At 43.2% G+C, this 20,309-nt stretch overlaps 1 protein-coding gene across 3 annotated transcripts in view; it reads right to left on the bottom strand.

The window, feature by feature from the left end:
* LRRC7 (leucine rich repeat containing 7) overlaps positions 1–20,309 on the bottom strand; it is a 551,725-nt gene that overhangs the window by 53,682 nt on the left and 477,734 nt on the right. For all 3 annotated transcript variants that reach the window (XM_039911928.1, XM_039911927.1, XM_039911926.1), the window contains 2 exons: positions 19,982–20,239; positions 3,702–3,794 (listed from right to left, as the gene is read on the bottom strand). In XM_039911928.1, coding sequence (XP_039767862.1) covers positions 3,702–3,794; positions 19,982–20,239 — 351 coding nt within the window. The remainder of the gene's footprint in view (positions 1–3,701; positions 3,795–19,981; positions 20,240–20,309) is intronic.

A 20,309-nucleotide genomic window follows, 5' to 3' on the forward strand; every position in this document is an offset into this window, starting at 1 on the left:
TTAGAGCATCATAGAGTCATATTCAGATCAACTAAAAATCACTGAAATGCTAAAATGTGTAACTGCTGTAGCACTTTAAAACTGATCATATTAATCAGAGAAGATGTGTTAAGGACAGTGATTTAAAATATTAAGGAAACTTTACATTGAGTTGTCCTTTTAGGTAAAAAAAAATAGAAAAAAACCATCAAAGTATTCACAGCTAAATTTCAACTAACAGGCTACTTGCTGAGCCTTAATTTAGAAATTTCCAACTGAACTGATAATATTCAAATGACATGTTTATAATTGAATTTGCCTACTACCAAATCAAACCAGATCAAATCTATTAGTAGTATAAATACATTCATTCCAGCGGGTGATTTTCTCTCTTAGAAGAATCACATTCAGAACAGAAAATTTAAAATCTCCAACATTTGTGATGGAACTGAATTACAATATTATATGCCAAGTGGAGAAACATTAAATGAAGTCATGTTGACATCAAGAGGGAAAGAGAGGCCTAGTACCCTATGGGAAAGACCATGGGCTTGAGAGTCAGAGGACCTGGGTTCTAATTCCACCTCTGCCTCTTGTCTGCTGCACAGCTTTGGACAATCACTTAACTTCTCTGTACCTCAGTTACCGCATCTTGAAAGTGGGGATTAAGACCGTGAGTCCTACGTGTGAGAGGAACTGTGTCCAGGCCAATTATCCTCTATCTACCCCACTGTACACACTGTACAGTGCTACACACTGTAAGCATTTAACTAACATCTAAAAAGCAAAAACAAAAGAAAAAAAAAGGGATCATTCAATGAAGACCTTACTTAGAAATGAGCTTCAGCTTTAATGAAAGTGCAATGTAATCTGGATTCACAATGTTGGGTAAATATGTGATTTTTTTTTTTTGGAAATGTTTAACTTTGCCAATTGGAGGGAGAAAAAAAAACCCATTACTTGCTCGCTTGAGGCCAGAATTCCTGCAATAACTCAAATACAGTATTTGCCTAGAATGTTCCAGAACACAGGCTCTCAGCTTCCAGAATGGCTGCTGCATCCTTTTCAGCAGTTACTCTACCAAAAAGATTAAAAAAGGGTGGCAGGGCCTGGAGTTGTCCATTCTTTTGTCTGTCTTTCAGTCTGTCAGCTGACAGGGAAGGGAGACACCCACTTTTAGCACTCATGCAGGCCCTTCCTCAACTTATGGATAACGGAGGGAATACCACAGGAACTTGAGAAGCAGCATGGCCTAATGCATAGAGCATGGGCCTGGGAGTCTGAGGACCTGAGTTCTAATTCCAACTCTGTCACTTGCCTGTTATGTGACCATGGGCAATTCGCTTGACTTCTCTGGGCCTTGGCTCTCTCATCTGCAAAATGGGCATTCGGTGCCTGGGCTCCCTTCTATTTGGACTATGGGCCCTATGTGGAACTTGGATTTCTTGCTTAGTACTGTGCTTAGCACAGAGTACATGCTTCACAAATACCACATCATTAATAATTAAAGAAACCATTATTATCACCATCTTCAACAAGAAAGGCAAAAAGTCAGATTGTGGCAGTTATCTGAGCTATTTCCCCTATACCTAATCTATTTTAAGATCTGTCGCCCTTTTAGACTGTAAACCCTCTGTGGGTAGGGATCATATCTACCAACTGTGTTGTACTGTATTTTCTGAATAATAATGATAATGATGGTATTTGTTAAGTGCTTACTATGTGCCAAGCCTGTTCTAAGCGCTGGGGTTGATACAGGGTAATCATGTTGTCCCAAGTGGGCCTCACATTTTTAATCCCCATTTTACAGATGAGGTAATTGAGGCACGGAAGTGCTTAGTACAGTGCTCTGCATGTAGTAGGCTCTCAATAAATATCATCAATGATTGACTGATCGATTGATTGTGTCCACTGCACAAGTAATCAGCTTCTCCCCTTATTTGCTTCTGAAGAGAGATGATGCCAGCAGGAAGTCAGCAGAGATTGTCAGTTGTTAGACTACAAGCTTCTTATGTACAGGGATGGTGTCTTCTACATGTCTTATACTCTCTCCTAAACACCTAGTAAAGTAGGAGCTCAATAAATACCATTCAACTAAGCAGAGGGACAGGTAAAATAGGTGTTGGATGGATGTGTGTTGACACATCTGGAGGATGGATAAATGTCAGTCTCTCCTATTCAGCTTCTCCATAAACACAAGAGGATCATCTGTCAATCAATCAATCGATGGCAATTACTGAGTGCTTACTTTAGGCAGAGCACTGTACTATCACTCGGGAGAGTACAATATAATATTGTTGGTAGAGATGATTGCTGCCCTCAAGCTGTTTACAGTCTAGAAGGGGAGACAGACATTAAGATAAATGACAGAGCAGGGAAATGTGAGAATGTAATGGCATGTACATAAGGGCTGTGGGGCTGGGGTGAATATCAAGTGCGCAAGGGTACAGATCCAAATGAAGATCTTATGCAATGGAGAAGGGAGGGAAAATACTACAGTGCTAGAGCTTAGTACAGCACCTGAGACATAGTAAGCACTTAACAAATACCATTAAAAAAAGAGGGGAGATGAGGTTTAGGCTAAGTCTCTTAGGAGAGATGTGATTTTAGTGGGGCTTTGAGGGTGGGGAGAGTAGTGGTCTGTTGGGCATGAATGGAGAGAAAGTTCCAGGAAAGAAGGAGGATGTGGGCAAGGGGGAAGTGGTGAGAGAGATAAGATCAAGGTTCAGTGAGTAGGTTGGCATTAGAGGAGTGATGTGTTCCGGTTTGGTTTTAATAGGAGATCAGGGAGGTAAGGCAGGAGGTGAGGAGTTCCTATGTGATGTGAAGCTTTTTGAGGAGTGAGGAGACGTGGACTAAATGTTGTTTTAGAAAAGTGATCTGGTAGCAGAGTGTAGTATGGGATAGAGGGGTGATACAGGAGGCAAGGAGGTCAGCGAGGAGGTTGAAGCAATAGTCAATAATAATGATAATAATGTTGGTATTTGTTAAGTGCTTACTATGTGCCAAGCACTGTTCTAAGCACTGGGGTAGATACATGGTAATCAGGTTGTCCCATGTAGGGCTCACAGTCTTCAATCCCATTTTACAGACGAGGTAACTGAGGCACAGAGAATTTAAGTGACTTGCCCAAGGTCACACAGCTGACGATCGGCAGAGCCGGGATTAGAACCCAAGACCTCTGACTCCCAAACCCGAGCTCTTTCCACTGAGCCACACAAGGTGGGAGATGATAAGTGCTTGGATCAGCATAGTAGCAGGCTGGTTGAAGGTGAAGGGGAAGATTATAGAGATGGGGCACTTTCACTGATGAGGAACCTGAGGCACAGAAAAGTGAAATGACTTGTCAAAGTCACACAGCAGGCAAATCACAGAGCCAGGATTAGAATGCAAGTCCTTCTGACTCCCAGGCCCAGGCTCTGACCACTAGGTCATTCCCAGTTTCTTTTCTTTTTTCAAAATCCAGTATTATTATAGCTTTCATTTCAATTAAAGATGTTTATCATAACAATATTGCAAATGTTTATATTACTCATTAGTTTTTTCAGCAATTTAATGGAATTTGACCTCTACCTAAGGAGCATCTAAGGATGTGTGCAGTTTATTAAATGGAAGAATGAAGCACATTCTTTTATCCAAGTCTTAATTGACCTTGCCCAACACAGCAAAAACCGGAAAATTTTTCAGCAATTAAAATAGTTAATAAGAAAGTCACGTCTTACCTTGTCAGAAGGTTTAAATGGATTTCCTTGACCACTTATTCCACCACTGATGCTAAATCCAAGCCCAGGGTTCTTTTCTATTCTCACGCAAAACTATGTGAAAAGAAGGAAAAAGGTCATCAGGTAGCCAAATGAAAGTAAAATATCATCACATCATGCGCTTCTTTCTTGACAAATTTATATAAAACTTTTAGAACTCAGATCATGTTGACTTTTTAATTCCTAATTTCCAAATTAGTGTATTGCACTCAGTGGGAACTCAGTGCTAGAATTAATAACAATAATGATAATTAATAATGATGGTATTCGTTATGTGCTTACCATTTGCCAAGCCCTATTAAGTGTTGGATAGATACAAGATATTCAGGTTGGACACCATCCTATCTCACGTGGGGCTCACAGTGTAAGTAGGAAGGAGTAGGATTGAATCTCCATTTTACAGATGAGGAAACTGAGGCACAGAGAAGTTAAGTGACTTACCCAAAGTCACACAACAGACAAATTGCAGAGCTAGGATTAGAGTCAGAGGACTCCCAGCCCCATTCTCTTTTCACTAGGCAATGTTATTTGCTAGATGGAACTGGGACCAAAGGGATTGAAGGTGTAAGAGGCCTATTCCAGTAACCTCTTCTCTTCTGGGGACTGTATTTCCCAGAATCTCTTGGGTACTGGACCCTTTGAGGAGGAGTGGGCAGGCTAATAGCTATTATGGAAGAACCCCACTACTTAGTGATTAAGGCAGAGCTTTTTAACACTGAGAGAATAATTTCTCTTTCCTTTCCTGTTCCTCAGTTGAGTTGTCTAGCTTCCTCCACATGGCTGCTATTAAGGACCAAGAACTAAGCTCCACCCCAGAAAGGTTTCACTTGATTATTGAGACTTCAAAGCATTATGGGAAATATCCAGCTCCTTCGGCATAGGGCTCTGGCCAAAGGAAATACAGGTAGAGATCCAGGAATCTAGGAAAGAGTCCAAGATGGGAGCACAGCAGGCCCCTGGGGAAATGCTACCACTCCTTTTAGGAATGTTGACCTGCCTTCTGGGAGGTAGAACTATCCTGAATATGACTTGTATGGGGGAAGCGATTGTTGTTTTGGGGTTGAAAATTTCTGGAGGAAGGCTAATTTACAAAGACACAGCAAGCCTGCTAACCTATTTTTAATTTCCACATTTTTTCAGTTTCCAGTTCTTGAAAATTGAGCTAAGTACTGGTCAAAATTAACTTGGAATGATTCAAACGGTTCTAAATAGTACTGGTTTTCTGTGGTGGTTGAAAATAGTCAATAATAAAAATATAATGGCCTGAGATAACCAGAGGAAGCATTCTGGCTTCCTCCAATGGACCCAATATGCTACAAGAATTTAACTTTGGCTGATAGGCTTTTTTGGTTTTTTTTTTTGCAAAAAACAGAAGGTGAGGGGAAAAGCCTTAAGGTACAGCTCGAAGATTGAAGGCAACCAGAATCTCCTTCATTGCACCCAAATGATCTACAATTAAATCTAAAATTTGGGTTATTTTTCCAGTTTGAAAATATTCTGATTGGCCCTTCTCCAAAGCAGCAACCAAGAACAAATAATCTCAGACTGAGCTCCCCCTTTTTCTCTGTTCCTCCTTCCCTCTCCATCACCCCATTCCCTCCCTTGGCTCTACCCCCTTCCCCTCCCCCCAGCACTTGTGTATATTTGTACATATTTATTACTCTATTTTATTAATGATGAATATATATCTATAATTTTATTTATCTATTTAGATGATATGAATGCCTGTTTATTTGTTTTGTTGTCTGTCTCCCCCTTCTAGACTGCGAGCCTGTTGTTGGGTAGGGATTGTCTCTGTTGCTGAATTGTACTTTCCAAGTGCTTAGTACAGTGTTCTGCACACAGTAAGTGCTCAATAAATATGACTGAATGAATAATTTTTTTTAGTATTTTTTCACTTGAACTGATAAACACAGATACCCTAGAGGAAATGAACAGAGTGAAAATATAAAATTTTTCCACGATTCCCATTTTTATTCTGCTTTCACGTCATGGTTATAACTCTTCTATTCATTTTGAACTTCATTTTGTTGGCAGCCTTAACAATACAAGCTGTTTTAAGAGAAAATTGGAGTTATACGAATGGAGATAAATAGCCATATGTTGTATTTTTTTAATGGCATTTGTTAAACATTATGTGCCAGGCACTGTACTAAAGTACTGGGGTGGATACAAGATAATTGGTTGGACACAGTCACTGACTCACTTACAGTCTTAATCCCTATTTTACAGATGAGGTAACTGAGGCCCAGAGAAGTGAAGTGACTTGCCCAGGGTCACCCAGAAGGCAATTGGCAGAGCCAAGATTAGAATTTAGGTCTTTCTGACTTCCAGGCCCATGATCTATCCATTTGGCCATGTGACTTTCCTAGCCAAATGGGTGAGAGATGAAACTCCAGCCATGGATTGTCAGTGATGATGAGAGTGAAATGAAACCCTTCCCTCCATGGGGAGCCTTCTTGGAGTGATAATGCTATTTCTTGGTACTGCAGACCTACTCAATGTAGTGCACTGTACTAAGTGCCCTCATTCATTTGTTCAATCGTATTTATTGAGCACTTACTGTGTGCAATACACTGTACCAAACACTTGGGAGAGTACAATATGACAATAAAAGGGCATATTCCCTGTCTACCTATGGATGCCGTGACTTCTTTGGGTTGGTTCTGCTTTATTGCTTGGGAGGATGGGTCTCCAGGTTAACTTCTCTTCACACAAAAGTACCAACATTTCTAAACTTGCTTCTAAAAATCCCCAGCTCACAAAGCAAATTCTTTGCAAACTAGTTTGTGGTTCATTTATACAACTGATCTGAAACACCTCATTACCTGATGAAAACACAACCCCTTAATTAAACTATGGGGATATCCACAAGCGGAAGACTGCAAAATTGTTTTCTCATTAGTCCAGTATTACGCAGAAACCCATCTTGTGTGAGGGCATGTTATTTTCTCAGAGGACATTTTTCTCTTTTCCACTTTTAAAACATTTCCTGTTGTTGGGCAGGGACTGTCTCTATCTGTTGCTGAACTGTACATTTCAAATGCTTATACAGTGCTCTGCACACAGTAAGCGCTCAATAAATACAATTGAATGAATGAATGAATGTCTCTGTAACTAGTTTTTAAAAATCTTTAGTGCCGTGGAAACTCTGTTTTGCAGGACTTCCATGGTTCCCATTTATACTGTTCAACTCCCCTCTCTCACCTCCTCTTATCGATGATAATAATGACGAAAATAATGATCATAATAGTATTTGTTAAGCACTTACCATGTGCCAAGCACCATGTGACAAGCACTGTACTAAGCACTGGGATAGGTACAAGAGAATCAGGGCTCATACGGTGCTCACATGGGGCTCAAGGTTTAAGTAGGAGGGAGAACAATTATTGATTCCCTATTCTGCAGATGAAGGAACTGAGGCACCGAGAAGTGAAGTGACTTGTCCAAGGCCACACAGCAGGTATGTGGCAGAGCCAGAATTAGAACCCAGGCCCTCTGAGGCCTAGTCCCATGCTTCTTTCAGTCAATCAATCAACTGATCATATTTGTTGAGTGGTTACTGTGTGCAGAGCACAGTATTAAGCGTTTGGGAGAGTAGGTCATGCCACTTCTCTGGTTCTCTGTGTCGGAAACCCGAGGGAGTTCATGAATCTGCCTGCCCCAAACACTCCCCGGGCTCTATCTTAGATGAAGATTTCAATGAAAATTAAACTGGAAGGCAATAGACCTGAGGGGCAGAGTGTATTCCACTCTTCATCAGTGCCTGAATCTTATTAGGCCCACTCTGATTTCTGCACATATTTCATGGCAGATTTGTTATTCTCACACGTGGTAAAAATGTGGAATGCAGACAAGAGGTACCTTCTGAAGCCTAATTCCATTTCATTCGGAACATGTTTTGAGATGATGTCACTGGTTGGAGACTGGATATTTAACCCATTTCACAGAACTTCTCTTGCTGTTTGTCAGAGGGACGTACACATGCCTGATGGGCAGGCGCAGATGCCAGTTATCCACTTGGCAAAGAGGGCACTGGTCTAGGGATGGCCATCCACCAAGGCCCCGTTCCCTCTCCTCTTCTCCTTCACAGCTGCCTGGGATTGTTCTGGTTCAAAGAGAAAGGACTCTGTCCTCCGCCCACTACTGAGCCCCTCTCCACAATGTGCTGCCGGAGGGAATGACTGGAAGGTCAGAAGACATGTGTATCCTGCCACTTCTCTGCTGCGTGACCTTGAGCAAGTCACTAAACTTCTCTGGGCCTCTGTGACTTCACCTGTAAATTGGGGATTAAAGAACTGTTCTCTCTCAGCCTTAGATTATGAGCCCTATGTGGGACCAGAACCGTGTCTAATATAATTATTTCATATTTACTGCAACATTTCTCACAGTGCTTACCAAATAGTATTACTATTATTATTTGTTTCCAGGGAGGAGAGGAGGGGCTAACTTTGACCTGGGAGAACCCTCGTCCTCTCCATCCCGGGGCCTTCAATCGATCAATCAATCGTATTTATTGAGCACTTTCTGTGTTCAGGGCACTGTACTAAGCACTTGGGAGAGTACAATACAATATATAACTGACAAATTCCCAGCCCACAACACGTTTACAGTCTAGAGGAGGAGACAGACATTAATATAAATGAATTATGGATCTGTACATAAGTACTGTGGGGCTGAGGGAGGGGTGATTTAAGTGGGGCTGAGGGAGGGGTGACTTAAGAGAACCAATCAGGGTCATGCAGAAGGGAATGTGAAAAAGAAGAAATGAAGGTCAGAGAAATGAAGTTCAGAGAAGGCCTCTTGGAGAAGACGAAGGTGGGGAGAGTAATTGTCTGTCCTACATGAAAAGGGAGGGCATTCCTGGCCAGAGGCAGGGCATGGGTCAGAGGTCACCAGTGAGACAGACAAGATTGAGGTACAGTGAGTAGGTTGGCAGAACCGAAAACTGGCCTTGAGCAGGAGTTAAACAGAGACTGGGCAAAGGAAACACTGCAAACGGTGAAATCCCTTCCCTCTTAGAGGTGTATTAAGTTGTTGGGGGGAGATGCACAATTGTGCCTGAATTGATGGGCCAAGTTCCTGCCTGGCTCTGCTCTCCTCATGATCCCTACCAGCACACTGTGTGGAAGCTCTTTTAATCAATGTTATTGATCGAGTGGTCACTGATAGCGTGCTGTACTAGACAGCTGGCACTTCCTCTGGCCATTCACCGATCATTGGCGGCACACATAAATAATACATTTACTTTTGGACAGGAGTTTGGTTTGGGAAGGGAGGAGGAGGTTGGAGGCAGAGCTGGACTGGCTCCCAAATCCTTCCTGGGAAATTCCGACATGTACGTTCAAGCGGAAGCCACTCTCCTCTCTGGCTCTAGGCTCTTTCCCTGCTGACTTGAAGCTGAGTGCCGCCCACCTGGGCCCCGGTCCTCCCTTTTCCTAGGATCTTGGCAAGCACAGGACACTGTAGATGAAATTCTCTATGTGGCTTTCATAAGGAGCTCCAGAGTCCCATAGGCTCAGAGGGGTCAGGAAATGTGGGCTCCCTGAATGGCGGAGCTGGCAAACATTCCTCCCCACACATTCATCTTCATTATCTTCTCTGGCACTCTTGCAAATGTCAGGGTGGGAATCTGAGCCTATGGGCTGCCTGATCAGTGTGAAGACGGCAGACTCTCCTAACTGGGAGTGGATAAACCTGCCCATCATTTGCCGATCCCATGGAGGGCCCCTGGATTGGTTATCTCTCTCCTGTCCCTGAAAAGATAGCCCAAGGAGTTATTTCATTTCCCCATTTCAGTTAACCAGAGGTTAGGACTGTAAGTTTGTGTGGAAAAGGAGCATAACTACCAACTCTCTTATACTGCACTTTCCTGAGCACTTGGCACAGTGATCTGCACACAGTAAGAGATCAATAAATGCTATTGATTGATTGTTTGAAAAAGCCTGTTACCAAGGAGTTTTTTGTTGGCTCTCTTGCCTGCCTGAGCCAAGGCTACCTTTCTTCCCCTCAAACCTGTCTTTGGTGTCCCCCCAATATGGCTTTTCTCCATCCCAACCTTAGGTGGCACCTAAGGGCCACTAGCGTTACCTTTCCTTCATTCCTCCGTGTTCCTCCTTCCTTGCCCTCAGTGTGCTCCAGTAACCATTACAAGCTCCAACATCACGGCTTTCCCCTGGTTCATCTTTAAAGACTCTCCTCTTCAGCTGCTGCCAGCTGTTGACATGACAGCTGGATTCTTCAATGACCTAGTGGGGCTTAGAGGCCCAGACTCATTGAGCCAGGCTTGATTCTGGGTTTCTCAGACCAAACAAGTTCCCATTCCTTCTTCCTGCCTGGCTCGGGGGGGTCAGACCATCGTTAACCTCAGAAACCTCTTGAAAGAACTGGATGTGACTGAATGAACCAAAATTCTTTTCTGACTTTCTCTCCAAGCTTCATGACTGGGAGCTCTGTGGACAATGCCAACAGGTCTATTTCTCCTCAAATTCAATATCTTCAGTTCCCTCACTGATGCAGTTTTTTAACTCATTTAACTCTCTATCACAGAGACACTCTTTGCCTTTTTACTCGATGTGATTGGCCCATTTGTTTATAAGGCAACCTCTCCCTGGGATAGTTGGGATTTTGTTCCCAGCACAGCGCATGAATGGCGACCCACATTATCTCCCCATCAGTCTTCCATCCCTATTAGATCAGCAGGCTGAAGGCAGCACTGGTATCTGGATCTCCTCATGTAACTCCTCCGTCATATATTCCTCATAAGTCATAAGCAAGAGCCTTTACTTGGTTTTTTTTTTCTAGTTACCTAGGAAAGTAGGGATAATTCAGCCTAGCGATATTTGAAGCACCGAGCTAGGTTATTGAACTGAAGGGAATAGAAAGTGCTGCAGTGCCTCCAATCCCTCTCCCAGTTTCTTTCCCAATTACTCCTCTCACCATGCTCCACCTTCCCTTTCACTCATTCTTCAGCCCTGTAGATGATGGTTGAATTGGTGTGTGTGTGCATGTGTTGAGGGGAAAAAGGTGAATTGGGCTTGGGGGTTGACGATATAGGGGTTACTCTGCTTATTTGTAAGGTGTTTGTGTTTTTTTTGTCTACCTTCCCCATTAGATTGTAAGCAGGGAATTGTCTATGTTCTGACTGGATTTTCCCAAATGCTCAGTACAATGCATTGCACCCACAGTGACCTCAGTAAATACCATCTTTCCAACTTTTAGGGATTGGCTCTAATTTAAGACTGGAAGTAGCCAGAGTCCTAGATAACTCTAACTGATAGGGGAATTGGAGGGGATGTAATGTCTCTGCTAAAATGATCTTTCTTGATTGTATGCCCCCTGAGGGACGGGAATCTTTTCCGATCTAATCACATCTGCATACTTGTCTACCCCCGTTTTAGACTTTGAGCCCATAGTTGGGCAAGGATTGTCGCTATCTGTTGCTGAATTGTACATTCCAAGTGCTTAATATAGTGCTTTGCACACAGTAAGCGCTCAATAAATATGACTGAATGAATGAACCTCTACCCCAGCACTTAGCATAGTGCTTTGGCACCTAATACCTTCTTAATAAACAAATATCATTTAAAAAAGGAAAGAGGATGTATATGTTTTACCTAGGAGAGAATCCTTTCTTTTTGAATACCCTGTCAATAACTTTGGTTTTCATGCTGTTTCTCTCCAACAGCATTTTTGTGGTTACTTTTTTCACGAGGAGGTTTTGCCCTTTTTCACGCTTTCGACAATTTCCTTTCATGTGTCTCCAGAACTGCTTATGAAGATGGAGTGTTGACTTTTAGAAGACTGAAATCCATGTTAAATTTTTCAATTATCTCACTGATCTTTGACCTTTAAATAACTACATCGCACTCATCCTTTTTGTTCAGATCATCTGTTAACCCTTTCTTCCTCCATTAAAGATTCCAAAATTCTCACTTTACTCATTGCTTTTTTTTGCTATCACTGGAACAGTAACTTTTTAGGGCAGTATCCTCTGCCTGGCTTATCTTTGTTCTCTACTTGGTTTCTAGGAATCTGAGTTTTCAAAGGGGAAAATACAAGAAACTCCAATAGCCTTTAAGAAAAATTATACAATAATGCCTGAGGCTGCTTATCCTGATTTTTCATCCAAGAGAAACATTTTATGATTGGAACAAAATTTGGGCAACAGAAACAGAATACAAAGCAGGCACCCAAATTGAACCCTAAGGATGTGTGCTTGATGGCATTAATATTCTACATTTACATGGGGAAGGAACAGAATTTATGTGCTGAATTAGGGAGCTAGGGATTTTGGGGATTTCAACAATTTCCTCCTTTTTCCTCTTCATCTTCAGTGCCCCCACCCATCTTCACTGTGTTTCCATTTCCTTCTCCCTCTTCCCCAATCTGCCTTTCCCTACTTTTGTCACTAGGTCATAAGCCCCTCAAAGGCAGGACAGTGTCTTCTGCCTCTGCCTCTAAATCAGCTCTGCCACTTGCTGTGTGGCCACTGGCAAGCCATTTAACCTCTCTGGGCCTCAGTTGCCCTATCTACGAAATACCTGTATATATATATATGCATAAATACCTTTTACATCTATAAATACCCACTCAGACTTTGAGTCACTTGTGGGACAAAGACTGTGTTGTCCGACCTGACTGCTTAACACAGTGCTCTGAAAACAGTAAATGTTCAATAAATACAACTGACTGATTGCTGGAATGACGGTGGGAGCAGTGTGCCCTTGTGTAGCAATAAGCAGTTCTACACACGTGTGTGAAGTGGGAAAGGCTGAGTTCATCAGCACAAGTTTTCCTCGAGGCAGAGTTTTGCACTTATTCAGCGCTCCCGTCTAGACTGTAAGCTTGCTGTGGACAAGGAATATATTGTTATATTGAACTCTCCCAAGCACTTAGTACTGAGTGCTCTGCATCCAGTAAGCACCTAATAAATACGATTGGCTGATTGCCTGACTTCCATTAGTGAGAACTGGGTGTGTTTCCAAGAGTATCTGTAACCTGCATAGCATCAGTACTGCCATTTCTATAAGAAACTAAACTGTTAAAGTGAATTCTTTGGGTTATTTGAGAAAGGTGCTTTTGTGTAGCAAAATTCTGGGGGCGCCTTTAGACTCCAGTATAGAATCCTTAACTGCCAGCTCAGATTCCCCAAGGAAAGGCCTGATTAAAGATATCAGGCCAGGCTGTGCCCCAGAGACAAATGGACTCACAGCAATGATCAGATCTGAAGAGAAAATTGTCCACCTCAGGGCCTCTCATTCTTTGATTTCTGTAGAGTGCTTTCATTATTCGAAATGCTTTCCCACCAATTAGCTCATTTCTCTTTACAACACCCCTTTGAGGGAGGAAGAGGACCCAGGAGCCATTAACAACAGGTCGCGACACTTAGGAAGGCTCATGGAATGTGGAAAGACAGAGAAGCAGCGTGGCTTAGTGGAAAGAGCACGGTCTTGGGAGTCAGAGCATGTGGGTTCTAATCCCATTCTGCCACTTCTCTGCTGTGTGACCATGGGCAAGTCACTTCTCTGGGCTTCAGTTACCTCATCTGTAAAATGGGCATTAAAAATCGGAGCCCCATGTGGGACAACCTGATTACCTTGTATCTACCCCAGGGCTTAGAACAATGCTTGGCACATAGTAAGTGCTTAACAAATACCATAATTATTATTAATATTCGATGGCATCTGGGGCACAGAGACATGGGGGTGACAGGAACCATCATTCCCACAGGATTGGCACCACAGGAAGGCCATAGAGACTTTTTTATGGTATTTGTTAAGCCCTTATTATACATCAAGCCCTGTTCTAAGTGCTGGGGTAAATACACTTTAGTCAGGCCAGATATAGTCCCTGCTCCACATGGAGCCCACAATCGAAGTAGGAGAGAGAACTGAGGTCTTCTGACTCTCAGGTTCCTGCTCTTTCCAATAGACCACACTACTTCTCACTGAGGAAGTGGAAGCAGAAAGTAGCAGAGATGACATGATGGAGAAGGGTAAGTACCTTATTCCCTTCCTCCCCTCTTCTATCTCTCTCCCCCTTTCCCTCTCTTTCACCTCTCAAATTCCTCCTCCCTGCTTTCTTCTTCTTCTCTCCCTCTTCCCCTCTCTCCCTTCACACCCTCACATTTTCTTCTTTCCCCATCACCTTCAGTGTTCCCTCTCCTTCTACCCTACACTCAGAAGAAAATGTTGGGCACCCTGGGTGGGGCCAACAATGGTATAGTGGATAGAGCAGGGGTCTGGGAGCCAGAGGGTGATGGGTGCTAATCCTGGCTCTGCCACTTGTCTGATGTGTGACCCTGGGCAAGTCATTTCACTTCTCTGGGCCTCAGTTACCTCATCTATAAAATGAGGATTGAGACTGCAGCCCTTCATGGGCAAGGGGCTGTGTCTAACCTGATTTGTTTGTATCTACCCCAGCACTTAGTATAGTGCCTGGCACATAGTAAGTGCTTCACAAATGCCATCATCATAATCATCAAATAAATATGGATTAAAAGTGCACACATGCATGGATTCCGCATTGATATTTTCAGTCACACTCAGACACACCATCAGTGGAATCTCCCTTGAGAACTTAAAGCAGATATATTTGTATATCAATCATTCAGTGGTATTTATTGAGCACTAACTCTGTGTAAAGCACTGTGCTAAGCACTTGAGAAAGTTCAATACTAGATGACCTAGTATTAGGCATTAGAAGGACAGCAAGCAGGATAAGTCCCCTCTAACTTTTTTTTTTCTTTTTGACCTTCATGTCCCTTTGCTGGTTTAGTACAGTAAAGCTGGGGGAAGAGGGATGTTTCTGGATTAGAGGAGAGTAGGGAGTTCAATAATAATAATGGTACTTGTTAAGCACTTACTAGCACACACATAGTAAGTGCTTCACAAATGCCATCATCATAATTATCAAATAAATATGGATTAAAAGTGCACACATGCATTTACCGCTTGAAAAGTGCACACATGCATACAGACAGACATCTCTTTGGAGTGCTGCCATGCAAACTGCTTTACAGTGTCTGGTGCTGTGTTCACTTTTTTTTCCATATAATGATCCCAAATGATAGTATTTATTGAATGCTCAATGTATTGCTGTTGTTGATGATGACGATGATAATGATGGCATTTGTTAAGTTCTTACTATGTGCTGAGCACTGTTCTAAGCACTAGGGTAGATTTGAGGTAATCAGGTTGTCCCATGTGGGACTCTCAGTCTTAATCCCAATTTTACAGATGAAGTAACTGAGGCACAGAGAAGTCAAGAGACTTGCCCAAAGTCACACAGCTGATCAGTGGCAGAGCTGGGATTAGAACCCATGACCTCTGACTCCCAAGCCCTGGCTCTTTCCACTAAGCCACGCTGCTGCTTTTTGTCTTATGCTGTCAAATCGTATCTGACCCACAGCGACACCAAGCACACATCTCTCCCAGAACGCCCCGCCTCCATCTGCAATCATTCTGGTAGTGGATCCACAGAGTTTTCTTGGTAAAAATCCAGAAGTGGTTTGCCATTGTCTCCTTTCAGGTAGTAAACTTGAGTCTCCACACTCGACTCTCTCCCATGCCGCTGCTCATTCATTCAATTGTATTTATTGAGCACTTACTGTGTGCAGAGCACTGTACTAAGCACTATGCTGTTGCCCAGCATAGGGGAGTTTTAACTTGTAACAGATTGTCTTCCACTCGCTAACCACGGCCCCAAGCTAGGAAATGGATATGCCTCTGCTTGACTCTCCCTCCTGTAGTAGAGACTGGAAACTCTCCAGGTGCGACTCTGAGAGGGGACTTTATGTCTATCATTGGCCTTAAAGCATTCAATCATCTTGCGCCCTCCTACTTCATCTCACTACTTTCCTAATTACAACCAGCTTGCACACTTTGCTCCTCTAACACCACCCTTCTCAACGTACCTCGAGCTCGTCTATCTTTCTGCCAACCTCTTGCCCACATCTTGCCTCTGGTCTGGAATGCCATCCCTTTTCTGCTGGAAAAGCACTCTCCCCAATCTCAAAGCCTCATTAAAAGCACATCTCCTCCAAGAGACCTTCCTGGACTAAGCCCTCTTTCCCTCTTCTCATTCATTCATTCATTCATTCATTCATTCATATTTGTTGAGATTCTCCCTCTAGACTATAAGCTTGTTGTGGGCAGGGAATGTATCTGCTAATTGTTACATTGTACTCTCCCAAGGGCTTAGTTCAATACTCTGCATATAGTAAGTGCTAAATAAATTCAAGTGACTGACTGTCGAGACTGTACTAAGCGCTTGGAGAGTACAGTAGAGTTATCATAGAGTAAAATAGACATGCTCCCTACTGTCAAGAAGCTTACAATTTGGTAGAGGGGAGGGCAGTAAAATAAATTACTAATTGGAAGAAGCAATATGGCATAAAAATACATATGTAAGCACTTCAAGGGCTTGTGAGTTCACTTCAAAATGCTGATCTTTTCTTGACTGCTCTGCACTATGTTGGCTTGTCTGTGGCTCTGGCTTCAAGTTTTCAGCTGGGATGCAGCATTGTCTAAACTGTAATGGATCACTGGTTTGACCTTGCGGTTTTACGAGGGGTTTAAGAGGAAGAGAAGACTTCCACAGGACCCAAATAAATTGTGGTTCTTAGCAATGGGACAGTGCAATACCTGGACTGAGTTGACTGGAAAACACCATTCACGTGGAAGAGAAGGGGAACATTTCCTGGACTTAGGAACACAACTTAAACTTAAAATCTATATATGATGAATTGCTCCAAAGATCTCAAAATAAAATCAGGGAAAGTTTCTATTAGAAAAAAAATGGCCTAGGAAATGCAAATAGGTTGAGGAAGGGTATAAGAGGAGAAGATATCATTCTGCTATGAAAGAACCATTCCATTTTATTGTTTGACCTTTTAAAGTTTCCAAGAAAGTTTTCAAATTTGGCTTTCTATGCATAAAAATGGAAAACAAACAAAAAATAAATGAGAAGTCCTTTTAAGCATTCCCTGTTTCTGTATGGACAAAGAAAAGTCAGTCCCCTAGAACAACCATTTTATATTGTCTGTTTCCCCCTCTAGACAGTAAACTCACTGTGGGCACGGGATGTGCCCACCAACTCTTGTTATAGTGTACTCTCCCAAGTGCTTAGTAATAATAATGTTGGTATTTGTTAAGCACTTACTACGTGCAGAGCACGGTTTTAAGCACTGGGGTAGATACAGGGTAATCAGGTTGTCCCACGTGAGGCTCACAGCTAATCCCTATTTTACAGATGAGGTAACTGAGTCCCAGAGAAGTGAAGTGATGACCAAAGTCACAGCTGAGAAGGGGCGAGCCGGGATTTGAACCCATGACCTCTGACTCCCAAGCCTGGGCTCTTTCCACTGAGCTATGCTGCTTCTTTTCTTCACACAGTAAGCACTCAGTAAAAGGAAAAACCTCATAGATTTGTAGTCTCCCCATCTCAATTGTTCAGTTGAGACTCTTGAAGAAAGCACCAAATCCCTAAGCTACCGGTATCTGACCATCACCATCAGCAGTGTTTATCAAGCATCTGGGGTCAGAGCATTGAATTGGATGTTTAGCAGCATAAAACTCAATTAAAGACAGATATGTACAGATCGTTATATTTTGTTTTTTTCTTCTACCTATAATTATTTTAACACCTGTCACTCCCACTAGATTCAAAGCTCCTTGAGTGCTGGGACCATGGCTTCTAAAACAACTGTGTTTTCCCAAGCACTTAATTCCAATCTCTGCTCATAGAAAGTGTTCAGTACAAACCACTGATTAATTGACATCTACCTTGCCCTCAAAGAGTTTACAATCTACAGAGGTGGGGTCATGTATCCTGTGTCGGAGCAAAAGGGGGAGTTATTTATGGGGAAGCAGCGTGGCTCAGTGGAAAGAGCATGGGCTTTGGAGTCAGAGGTCATGGGTTCGACTCCCGGCTCTGCCACTTGTCAGCTGTGTGACTGAGGGCAAGTCACAACTTCTCTGTGCCTCAGTTACCTCATCTGTAAAATGGGGATTAACTGTGAGCCTCACGTGGGACAACCTGATTACCCTGTATCTACCCCAGCGCTTAGAACAGTGCTCTGCACATAGTAAGTGCTTAACAAATACCAACATTATTATTAATATTATTTCTCCCACTTTCATCTTCTTGGGTTTCCCAGAGCTCCGCTGGCTTTTTCTACTTTTAGGGAATCAGCAGAGCCTAGTGGATAAAGCCTGGACCTGAGAGCCAGAGGGCCTGGGTTAATCCCAGCTCCACCACTTGCATATTATGTGACCTTGGCAAGTCACTTCACCACTCTGTGCCTCAGTTTCCTCAACTACAAATGAGGATTCAATACCTGTTCACCTTTCTACTTAGACTGTGAGTTCCACGTAGGCAGGGACTGCCTCCAACCTGATTAACTTACATCTATCCCATTGCTGGAACATGAACTGTACTTTCCAAGTGCTTAGTACAGTGCTCTGCATACAGTAAGTGCTCAATAAATATGATCGAATGAATAAATGACTGTAGTAAGAAGTGTTTAACAATTACCATTAAAAACACTGTTGAAATCAGTGGCTTCTTTGCTTTTAGCCTCGTCACAACTATGGCAGTGACAGTAGTTTAAAGGTGAAATGCTGATTCAATAAAAATTAGAAAAACCACCACATCACTGGTGGTTTTGTGACTACAGTCCACTTCGCCAACACATGACTGGTCTAAGTGTTGAATGAAGTGGCACGAGTCTCCAGAGTGTCCTGGGAAAAAGACCTGACTAAAGCAAGAGGGAAATTCTATTTAATTTACATGATTCATTCAGGTTCTATCTGTAATGGTGATTTAAAAAAAAATCCTGGAATAATTAGTATATGAGAAGCTTGAAATGTTGAACACTGTCCCAACTGTCATCCCTCTTCCTACTCCTCCCCCTTCCCTTTCCCTCCTCCCTTCTCTTCCTCTTTCTCCCCTTATCCTTCTCTCCCTTCCCTTCCTTCCTTTTCTTTTTCCTCCTCCTCCTTTTCCTCCATGTTACAGTGCTAGGGATAATAATTATGGAATTTGTTAAGTGCTTATTATGGGCCAAGAACTGTTCTAAGCACTGGGGTAGATACCAGGCAATCAGCTTGTCCCACATGGGGCTCATAGTCTCAATCCCCATTTTACAGATGAGGTAACTGAGATACAGAAAACGTAAGTGGCTTGCCCAAGGTCACACAGCAGAAAAGTGGCAGAGCCGGGATTAGAACCCATGACCTCTGACTCCCAAGCCCAGGCTCTTTTCACTGAACCAAACTGCTTCTAGAGGGATGTCTCTTTCCATAATGTATTTGAGGGTAGCAGGTGCAAGAGTGGGGATGGGGAGAGAAATTGGTGGAGTGGTGCTTTTCTAACATAAAACATGTGGGAATAGGATCAACTTCTTCCTCTCAACACATGCATGTGAGTAATGCTTTTCCTGATAGGCTTGTGGTCGCTCACCTGAGGAAATAATTCTAGGCTCCTTTAGCCTCAATGCTTCACTCTCTATCTTTCTCTTTCTCTCTCTTTCTCTTTGTAAAGGAAAGACTTCTGTTCTCATCTTTCAAAACCTCAACTGCAGGAGATTTTATAATAGAGCTGAATACAACAACAACAATACTGCAACAAGTGCTTTCCTCATTCTTATCAGGTTGGAAATGGCTAAACCGATGTAATGCACAATCTCCATCTGAAAGCTGATGAATCCAGTTTGGGAGCGTGGGAGGATGGGGATTCCAGCTGCCCCTTGCTTCTCTCCCCACCGGGCAGCTGAGTGAAACTACTGGCAATCCCTGCCGCCTTCCCTCCTCAACCTCCCGACAGGCCCCAGGCCTACGGGACCACAGGGTTTTGGGCAATGCAAAGGTGTGGACTCTCAGATTGTGCCAGAACCTTTCTGGTGGCACCCTGAGAGCCCTACCTGACCACCAGACTTGGTGGACTCTAAACTTTGTCTTTTAGGTTGCTTTAGGACTTAAATTATTTCACCTTCCCCACTCTATCTGTAGCTCAAAACTTCCCCACTTGATTTTTAGACTGTGAGCTCCTGGAGAGCCAGGGACTGTGTCTAACTCTCGCCTGAGTACTCTTCCCCAGCCCTTAGCCCAGTGCTCAGTGCAAAATGCGCACTTAATAAGCACCATTACTCCCCCACACGGCAGAGGGGAGATGGACCCCTTGAGGGAGCATTGGCAATTTTGCCGTTGGGTCACGATTTAACTGAGAAAGGTTCTGACCTGCTCAGGATAGCCGTCCATGCTCCGCTGTCCTTTAGTTTGGATTAAGCATCGTCCAGGCTGAGGCCCGCGGGGTGTCTGGGAGGAAGGGATCTGGATGGGGAGGGGAGACTGGAACTGCTGGATGGTCACTTTGTTGATGTTTCCCTCATACTGCTGCTGCTGTTGCTGCTGTTGCTGCTGCTGCTGTTGCTGCTGCTCCCGACTTCTATGCTGTAGACTCTGCGATCCCATCAAGGTCTGGATGTGGCTGCCTGTCTGTGGAGAAGAGTGCCTGTTAGCTAGGCCACCATTCAGGGAATGGAAAACACAACCCTAAGGCTACAGG

Source organism: Ornithorhynchus anatinus, chromosome 4 (genome assembly GCF_004115215.2).
Source record: "Ornithorhynchus anatinus isolate Pmale09 chromosome 4, mOrnAna1.pri.v4, whole genome shotgun sequence".
Lineage (NCBI taxonomy): Eukaryota > Metazoa > Chordata > Mammalia > Monotremata > Ornithorhynchidae > Ornithorhynchus > Ornithorhynchus anatinus.